This window comes from Lipophrys pholis (genome assembly GCF_963383615.2).
Source record: "Lipophrys pholis genome assembly, chromosome: 13".
In the NCBI taxonomy this organism is placed as follows: Eukaryota; Metazoa; Chordata; class Actinopteri; order Blenniiformes; family Blenniidae; genus Lipophrys; species Lipophrys pholis.
The window spans coordinates 10,497,459-10,508,051 of record NC_137632.1 but is presented as its reverse complement, the minus strand read 5'-3'; the positions used below and the strand labels follow the sequence as shown (position 1 = coordinate 10,508,051).

The 10,593-nt window shown below is 42.4% G+C and overlaps 1 protein-coding gene across 1 annotated transcript; it reads right to left on the bottom strand.

The window, feature by feature from the left end:
* Positions 1-4,072: 4,072 nt before the first annotated feature.
* rpe (ribulose-5-phosphate-3-epimerase) lies at positions 4,073-9,179 on the bottom strand. The gene is made up of 6 exons (XM_080479019.1): positions 8,959-9,179; positions 8,622-8,701; positions 8,376-8,515; positions 7,635-7,769; positions 6,249-6,335; positions 4,073-5,856 (listed from the first exon to the last, which is right to left on the bottom strand). The coding sequence occupies exons 1-6, from the start codon at positions 9,174-9,176 to the stop codon at positions 5,734-5,736; spliced, it is 783 nt and encodes a 260-aa protein (XP_080335145.1). The 5' UTR covers positions 9,177-9,179; the 3' UTR covers positions 4,073-5,733.
* Positions 9,180-10,593: the final 1,414 nt, after the last annotated feature.

The window sequence follows — 10,593 nt, the reverse complement described above, 5'->3', positions numbered from 1 at the left end:
ACCTGTTCTGCTGAAAATGGCTCGACAGGTTGGTTTTTTTTATTGATGCATCAGCAGCAGTTGGTAATCTGTCAGGCGGTGTGAAAAAAGAATGAATCGATACTCGCATTAAAGGCTTGTTAGGGTTATTCATTAAAAATAATGTTATGAGTTGCACAATGATGATCATGGATTCTCCAGGCATACGACACCTCTTACATAAAAAAAAAACCCAAAACAAGATACCTACTGACATACAAAACAATGATAGTCCCAAATCATTCATTATGTATTAAAAGACATGCACAAATTTACAAACATGCACTCTTGAAATATTCTCGACTCATACATTATTGATAAAAGCTAAAATACTGTGTGTGTAGTTCCAGTGGCTCTGCTGAAGACAGAGTGAAGTGATGCTGAGGTTGCCGCTACCTTCCCCCTGAGGCCTCAGCATTTAGTCTCATCGTCTGAAGCCTCGAGATTCATATGTAAAGCTAATTAACTGTTCCAGCATTCATTGTTGTTTTTCTTTTTGTGGGGATTTACACTTAAGTATACATGGGACAAAGGACATTACAGAAATTATGATTTTAGTAAGAATCCATCTGAAGATCACTTCATACAGCACGGAGGGGCTTTCGGATATCCAACCGTGTGTTTGCGAGAGGTGGTCCAACATGAAGTGCTGGCGAGCAGCAGATGGAGAGAAAATAGTAGCCCTGAGGCAATTTTAAAGAAGACTAGTCAACAGCTACATTAGCATTTTGTGAGGCCGCGAGCACTATGGCGCACATTTTAACATACAAAAAAAAGAAATATGAGCCGTTTAAGTGTTGACTACATTCACACAAGCAAAATCCGGTGAACACAAAGTACATTTGAGGTTAGCTGGAGTATATTTTCCTTGTATTTGCTCAAATTTATGAACAGTGATTTATTTGTTATTATATTCAAAATGGTGCCAACCATGTGATCTGGCTCAAAGAAAATAATTCCTCATTTAGACTTTCAGCAATCATTTTCTTCGGACCACAAATATAGTTACACATTTCCATGGCAATCTTTGTGCAACCTGTGAAGCTATTTCTCCAACAGTATCCAGAGGTTCACCACAGTCAGCATTTCTCCGTCCCAAATTGGTGGACCAACCAAATTACTGACCAACTTTGCCCTTCCAAAAGTGATGTTGCAAGCATGGCTAAAAATCCAGCTTTGATATATTGTACGTCCGGATGGATGGCGCTCGGAGTTTGGTTTGCCCGAGGACATCCCAGATCAGGAGGGTGCAGCCACATAAAGGAGTTCTATCCAAGCACATTACCTTCTTCGAGTAAAGATAAGCTCATAATACAACCAGCGAAGCAGTGCGCCTTTAGGCATTTCACACATTATTATTGTAAACAGGAGCTGAGAGGCAACAGGGGCAGAATGGCCCCCTCCTCCTTCACAATAAGGTGCTCAGTTATCCATCATATTTACAGTAGGCGCTGTACATGTAGCCAACCTTGCTGTAGGGCAAAGCAAAGAGATCTTTTGTACTGTTATCTTAAGCAAGTTGTTTTTAATTGTTAATAAGATGATGCGCATTCAATCAGATGAGGCCTTTATGCATAAGTAAAGTTGGTAACAACAGCGAGCTAATCAGCAATGTGCATCTTGTTCTCCTGTGGGACGCCAAGTAATTATGAATGAGCAGGAGCAGGCAAAGCAAGTTCACTAATGTGCCTTTAGTGCTGAGGATGAGGAAAGAAGCAGAAAGATATAATTCTACTATATAATTATCCCAGAGAGGGGGGGGGGTGTGAGTCACGGAGGCAAAAATAATGCAGCAGGGAATAAATGGAACAAAATAAATGGCAGTAGAAAGTGCAGGACAGAAAGAAAAAGAAAGGAAATGTTATAACAATCAAAAAAAAAAAAAGATTCCCGACTGACAAGCAGCTACATCAAACAGCATCTCTGGATCAGCCTGCAGAATATTTGACAGTCTTTGATATGCAAGGTTTCCCTATGTCTTTTCTCTTCTGATCATGAATATGGGTAGTTATACCGGCATTCATTAGCACTATATCACCTCACTGTAAGAATATATTTAAGTACAGGTGGGGCCTTTCTGTGTGAAGTCTGCATGTTTTCACTGTGCATGTGAGCGTGCATTTCAGGCTAATTGGTGATCTCAAATTACTGTCTGTGTATGTATGCATGTACAGTATATTTCAGATTGGCCATGTATGGGCCGGTCATCACTGCAGCCCTGAACTGGATAAAGCAGGACGGATTAAAAGACATTGGCAGCAGGGTTGTTGATGAATTTAACTTCTTGTTGAGCCACATCGCTGTAGTAGTGATGTGACGGTTTCACCGAGCAGTCGCTGCAGTCCTCATGTAACAGAGGGGCACGCACTCTGGTGAGCCGACCACCTCCACGGTGTGTTTGTTCACCCCGTGTCAAAATCTGCACACACCTCTGCCAGTGGCTATGATATCCCCCCCCCCCCCCGGCAGTTCTGTGAAGATCAAAAGCTCTACATGATGGCTGTCTGACGCTCTTTTGGTGTAAAATCTTTTGTGAACTTCCACTATGCACTCCCTCTTTTTCCAACAGTCCCTCTGTGTGTGTGTGTGTGTGTGTGTGTGTGTGTGTGTGTGTGTGTGTGTGTGTGTGTGTGTGTGTGTGTGTGTGTGTGTGTGTGTGTGTGTGTGTGTGTGTGTGTGTGTGTGTGTGTGTGTGTGTGTGTGTGTGTGTGTGTGTGTGTGTGTGTGTGTGTGTGTGTGTGTGTGTGTGTGTGTGTGTGTGTGTGTGTGTGTGTGTTGGATGATGCTGTGAAACACACACACACACAATTCAGGCATGACCAGAAAAAACAAAAGTCAAATGTGGATTGATCCCCGGCCACTGCACTATATGCCGCTGCCCTCGATGTCTGCCTTCATCCACATGTGACAGTACCTGTAGATGCGGTTGTCATGGCACCAGGGCAGGAAGTCTTTCATGATCCACTTTGATGTATAAGTTAGGAGCCAGCGTGTGAAGCACGTATGTGCCCTTGTACGAGCATCATCTGCCCCGCGCAGACTGTCTCTTTCAGTTTCCGCCACGCGTGCTGCCCACATTCTTCTCGCTGCAATTATTATTTCATTATCGATCATCAGACGGCGTGTAAACAGTGTGACACAATCTGGAGAGAGAAACAACTGTCAATTAGCTGATAATGAGACCACGGCGTGGCTTAAGGAGTCTGCTGCATGTGTGGGTGCTGGCAACTCCCCCACAATGATCATCGCCCCCTTATGCGGCGGCAGCGACACTGGCATACAAAACGCTTGTCATCTTCTATTAGAGCACGGATCCATCACGGGAGATTCCCTCTTGATTTACAGTTGCATGTATCATGCACAGATTTCCCTTGTCACACGCGTGATCCAGATTTGAACCCCAGCACAAACATATGTAATGATCCAGTGAGCACAAATGATGACATTATCTGCCATTATATGTGAAGTTGAAATGAAAATACAGATTTTAGGCATCAATATTTCAGCGAGTCTGTGAAATGCCTCCAAGACACGTGCTGCATTATTGAAAGCGAGCTGCTTGCAGTTTGAAGTATGTCGCGGTTGATCCTCATTGACAGGAGGGATTCTTTCAGCAGACAAAGAGACAAAAGTTACTGTACTCAACACGTCTTTGGAGTTTCTGGGTGTCCTCAGGAAAAGAAAAAAAAAAAAAAAAGTCTGACTCAACAAACACAATAATACTTATTGATTCCTCAAAGCCACTCTCCAAACGGCATTTGTCTTTATTCTGACTAAATTATTGCTGGCCTCAATGATTGCACGTAATTCAGAAGACAACTGTCGATATATTAACACTGAACGGACGTTGAAAGTCACGGAAAAAGGATCAAAGGTTGAAACTGCTCTCACTATGCACACATACACACCTTTCCAAAAGCTTTTTGTTTTTCCCAGCAGAAAACCACTTTCCAGCCCCACACCGTCCGTCTTCCATTCTCTACTGAACTGCTGAGTGGTGCAGGTCACAGCCTGAATGATTCATACATTACAAATGCTTTTTTTTTTTTTATTTCTAATCTTCAAGTGTGTGAAGTCCTCATACTTACAGATCAATCATGTAGTTCAGTCATGATTTTTGGTTAGAGGGTTTTTGTCCAAACACGCCACCTAGTGTATGAAGGGTGAATGGTCAGTCACTGAGCTTGACTCATGGGCTAGGAATATGATCATTACAAGGAAAAGAGCTAAAAAGACTGTGGTAAGTAAAAGTGCCAAAGTATGGCAGAGGCTCAAATAAAGTACTTGAAAAAACATAATCTGTCCAACGATCACCAATATATGCTTCATGTGGGATATCACAGAAGACAAAAATTCAGAAAGAAACCTTTTTTTGAAGATTATCAACCTAACGAATGTACATGGACAAAGAGCCAACTCCCCACCGAACACCCCAAGCACAGAATTGAACATCAGTCTTCATACTGTGAGGCGACAGCACCATCCACTACATTAGTGTGCAGCCTCAGGCCTGTTATAACGTTGCCAAATATAAAGTAAACGCAAGTCCAAGTGCTTTACAAGTAATTGACAATACATTAAAATGGAGAAATATTTGCAAACACTCACACCAGGGCCACAGGATGTAGTGGTGAGTGCTCTTGGTTCATGGTTCAAACCCAGGGCAGACCTTTCTGTGCGCCGTCTGCATGTTCCCCGTCTAATTGGACTCACAGTGTTGCCATCGCATTAATGTGCGTCTGTTCATTGTGTATCCTGCCTTCAACCAGTGTCATCGAGGATCCGTTACACCAATTAAAGACCAACACACAACTGAACAGTTAGACATGATAATGAGAGAAGAAAAAAAGAAATGGAGCTAAAAGAAGTGAGGCTTCTGTAAAAGATGAGATCTAAAGATGAGATCCTTTCTATTCCACCATCAGGCATGGAAATCTAAGATTATCAATTGCATAGTGCGATTTATAAACTGGACTAGTGAGGGGAGTTTGACGTTTCCGATAAAATTTACATGAACTTGTCACCAAATGTTTTATTTATGCTTCTAGGAACTAAATAAAAATATGAATTATGTTCTGAAACAAGACTAATAATTTTTACTGAATCACACAATGTTATTCAACATTACTGATGAAAGTGAAACTTCGGAGTCAACACTTCACTTTTCTTTTAACTTTTTAATCCACAAAACCAAATGTGATGAGATGTTTCAGTGTACATGACCAGTAGTACAGAAGGTATTTCTGGATTTTAACACAATAAATGAGCCAAACTAGTTTTTGATCGATGACATTACAGATGGAGGTCAAAAAATACAAAAGTGCTTGGATTTCCACTGATAATTTACCCTTAAATCATTCAGCGTGAGTCAAAACAATGTTCAGGAATGTTGACGGGATCGATTAGTGACCTTTGCTCCAGTCCTGCTCCCGAGCCGAGATAAGGCTCGTTCTGACTGAACCGTTCAAACTGTGGCAGGAGGGAGGATGAAGTCCAAACTGTTTAGTTGAGGCACGACGCAGCTTCAATCACATCAGAGTGATTTAAAATTGGGCATCAGCTGACAGAATCTAGCGAGGGCCACCGCTCTGACGACGACCTCCGACCTCTACCCCAGAAATGTCCTGATCGAGTAGGTTCCACTGCCCGCTGTGGTGAGTTGCTGGGACGGGCAGGTGGAGCGTCGCAGTGGGGACTCGGGTTAAATCGGGCATCTCAGCGGTCCAGCGAGCGTTTCTGGATTGCCTCGGCCACCGCGGTGCGCAGGAGAGCGATGACAGAGCGAGGGTTGTCACTGCTGAGCACAGCGCTGCCTGACACAATCATGTTGGCCCCCGCCTGGAGTGAAAGTCGGCGCACACACACACACACACACACACACACACACACACACACACACACACACACACACACACACACACACACACACACACACACACACACACACACACACACACACACACACACACACACACACACACACACACACACACACACACACACACACACACACACACACACACACACACACACACACACACACACACACACACACACACACACACACACACACACACACACACACACACACACACACACACACACACACACACACACACACACACACACACACACACACACACACACACACACACGTGTCAGACAATCTCCCCCGGAGTTAACTGGCGTAATAAAGTGGTTATTTCAGGTGCTATTCGACCATCTCTTACTTCTGCACACTTGTGGATGGTGTCGGGTCCGACTCCTCCATCAACTTCGATGTCTAGCGAGGGGAACTGACTCCGCAGCCAGCTCACCTGGGTCACAATCACACAGAGAAAACAGCTCCAGACCTGCCACACTCAATGTTCACAAATCAAAGCAAAGAGATGCAGCATCCTCACTATTTCTACCATTAAAAAAAAAAAAAAAAAAAAAAAAAAAAACACTCGACACTCATTTAGACAACATCTAACTGACCCCACTTGAATTCAAATGAGAAACAAAAAAAACAACCACCAATGTTTTTCGGTTAGTTGTTTTAGTGCTTATGTAATAAAAGTCTTTGTGCTCCTGTGGTTTTCCTGAAACTTTTATAGTCGACCATTGTTAAAGTGGAACTTTATGTGCCACTTACGTAACGTAAGCCTGTGTTTTTAGGGTTTTAGGGAAAAGAGGTGGAAAAAAAAACCAACTATTTATTTCGCAATTTATTCTTCACAGGAACACCATCATTTGGTGGAGTTATATGCTTGTTTGAATTCTGAATAGAGATTTAAGTGGTACGTTGCATCTTGTCCACTGATGATTTCGCAAGAGTGTTGACCTGCTGCTCCGCACTCCGGGTGAAACTGGAATGACTGATTCACTCCGACTGAGAGATACAAAAACATTGAATAAAGTGATCAGATTGAAATGTGGCTCTCTGCACCCAGATTGTCCTCTGACTGAATCAAACCCATGATGCTCTGCGCCGTGACTTTCATTATTTATGACATTCACACACGATCACATGCCCACTTCGCTTGGAAGCCGCCAGAATTAAAGGCCCATTTGTCAGCAAGCTTTTCTGCATTTCTGCATTTCTCTTGAAATGTAAACAACAGTGAAACTTTGCTCTTGTTCCGAGTCTCAAAACAACCGTGCAGGACGCATCACATGGTGACGTGACCTCACAGACAAGCGCAAAGTTCTGAGTGTTATGCAATGTAACGTGATACGATTTGAAAATGAACGGGCATTTTTATAAGACGGCTTTATTGTCCATGCAACCACAGCTATCGCTGCATCTTATCTTACCAGTTTATACAAGGAACTTTGGGCTCTAGTACATCACTTAAAATGCAAACAAATACCTTCTGAAAGTTTTTTTTATAAATGACCTTTTAAAGAAAGTTCCTCCCTGTCGTCTCGGTACAAGCTGGCAGCAGGAAAACGTTAAATCAGAAGGTTGAACATTCGTGACAATTGCTTATCTCCACGTCGATCAGACCAGCAGGAAGAGGATGGGGTTGTTCAAATGCACAACCTAAACAACCTGCACTGTCCAACTTTGTTTCCTCTATGGGGTTTTTTTCTGCCTCGTTAGTTTGTTGGTGCCTGTAATTCGTCCTTACCTTGGGCATCATGTCCTCCATAAACTTCTGTCCTCCAAAGCCGGGCTCGACAGTCATGACCAGAGCCATGTCGATCTGGTTTGCCCACGGTGCCAGCTCCTCAACCGTAGTGCCCGGCTTTATGGCCAAACCCACCTGAAACAATCACTTGGTGTCAGTGTGGGAAGTGAGCCGCCTACGAAACGTCATTACATTAGGTTTAAAGAGACACTTCTATACATTTTACATTACACATAAATATTTAACACTTGTTTCTGTTTAGTTTTTCTCTTTTTTTTTACTTCAAACTTGTAAGTCTTGAGGCTAAAACAAAAATTTGCATCTGCAAATATTGGAATAACTTGAATTTGAATTTACAAGTGGATGTATTTTTCATTTATTTATTTTTTTTAACTGGAGGCCGTTTTCCAGCATCACAATTACATAATAAAGCTTGAAACTTTTTAGATTTTTTAAAACAAACCGAACATTTTGAAAAGCACGTTTCTCGTCAAATCAACTGATATGGATATAGAATATAGGTACAACGTTTTTACTTTTACTGACATTTTTGCAAATGAAACCTACTTTGAGTGCGCTTCATTGACTCAACACTCACCAATGTGTTGTTGTTTGCTTCATTAGCTACTTTATCATGGCTCATCTGGGTAAACTGCTGAATTGACTGGGCTGATTTTATCAAGAAATTGACTGTATACGGAGGAGTGGGGGAGTGGGGGGGGGGGGGCATCATTCTCTCACTTTCATGCCACTGTCTCTGATATCCTTGATGAGGTTCCCAGGGTTGGTCGTACTTTCCAAGTGGAAGGTGTACTGGTTGGCTCCTGCTGCAGCCATGGGCTTGACCCACTGCTCCGGCCGGGACACCATCATGTGCAAGTCTGCAACATGGACACCAGGTACAAGTAAGTACATGTAACATTACAACTCAGCAACCATGAGTGAATTCCTCTGGTATTCTGGGGGGGGGGGGGCAGAGATCCTCACCAAAGAAGGGGTCCTGGCCCACTGACTTCCTCAGGCACTCCACCATGGGATGTCCAAATGTGATGTTGGGGACAAAATGCCTTTAAAAGGAAGTTAACACATTTGAAACGCAGCTTGCACAAGAACAATGTTGATGGAGGAAGTAAAAAAATAAAAAATAAATAAAAAAAGAGAGCTACATGGAAAAATGTTTAAACTCTGAGGTGTTGTGGTTACAACAGACAAGTTCGAAAACTGTTAAAGTACTCCTGAGATATTTCCTCCCAATGTTTGACTTTTGACCACGCAGCTCATTAGCTTGTTGCTGTTAGCCGTTAGCACGCCGAGATGAACTGACCCGTCCATGACGTCCAGGTGCAGATAATCCGCCCCGCACTCCATCATCCGCACACACTCACTGCCCAGACACGACAGGTCGCTGCTCAGGATGGACGGCCCGATCTTCGCGCTGTACGCCATGCTGCTGCTGCTCCTGCGGCTCCTGACGACGCTGCGGCTGAGTGTGATGAGGATCCTGCTTCCTGCATGCAGCCTGGCGGAGAACGCTCCCGACATCACAACCGGAACTTCCGGGAAACTCGCCGCCCGCTTTCAAAATAACAGCACTGACAGGAAACCGCGTGCAGAGAGAGAAGAACCTGGACTGCCATGTAAATAACAACGGAAACAAACAATGTATGCACAAAAGTCAACATCGCTCTTTCTTTATTAGTTTATTGAAGAGTTTTTATTAAGAGCTAATTTACTTCTTTGTATTAAGCAAAAATGCCCACACAGTTATATTATGTTTTCCATTTTTTCACATCTTTTCAGATGATGTACATTAAATGCAGAAAAGGGAAATTAGAGAGGCTGCAGAAGATCCCAGGAACAACATCTGTCCAGAAGAGTCCAGTCCTAACAACTGAGATACTAACTGGCTTTCTACAAGTGGGCGAGGGTGATTCAATTTAATTTAATTTTATTTTATTTTATTTTATTTTATTTTATTTAATTTTATTTCATTTCATTTCATTTCATTTTATTTTATTTTATTTTATTTTAAAGGTGGTGCAACGTGGTTAGTGCTCTCATGGGAATGCCATGGGTTCAAGTACTGTTGGGATTTAATTCAAGAACATGTCTCTGCAGTAGAATATGAAAGTATGTCTTTTTTTTCACTTTGCAAAAGTCAGAAATTGACAGATGTGTCTTTGACTGTATAAGTACATTCAGAGCTGTCTGATATTACATAAACAACAACATTAGGCAATCTTGGCACAGCTCCTGAGAGCCGGTAGGATCAAATAGCACAACCATGATCACACAGGCATGAAAGAAACTGACTGAAACCCGACAGGGAAAAACCAGAAAGATTGAGGCACTTTCGTCCGACTTTGGAGACGCAAGACCACGGTATCAGCCTTTAAAGAAACTGGAGGATACCATGGGAAATATACTGTCTTCAAAGAAGTCCAATGCATATAAATGTAGATATGATTTATGTATCCTCAAGTACAAGGAAATGCATGATTGAGGATCCATCAGTGCTTCATTCAAAGGATGTATATAAAATCCATGTAATTCCGCATTAAAGGCAACACATATATCAATTACATATTTGATGTATATGTAATTTTGTATTTTTGACAGTTTTCTTCCAGTCTCACAGTTCAAGTTTCTGCACACTTCCGCCTTCCAAATCAGACAGTACCTGCAGGTGAACACTAGATGGCGCGTTATTCATGTAATGTCTGTAAATACTGCGATCAGGAGGGGAAAAGCTCCTCTCGCCCCATGTCTCATGTTGGAATTAAAATGCAAAAAGAAAAAGAAAATCGAACAATGCACCTAATGCCTGAAAAAAGCAGTGCTTCTGATGTCCTGATACTCTGAAAGGATAATTGTACAAGCAGACTGCGAAATACATCCCAACACATCTGTGAGCACAACTTTCAGAGCCTGATTACATTTTAATAAAACAAATAAATTA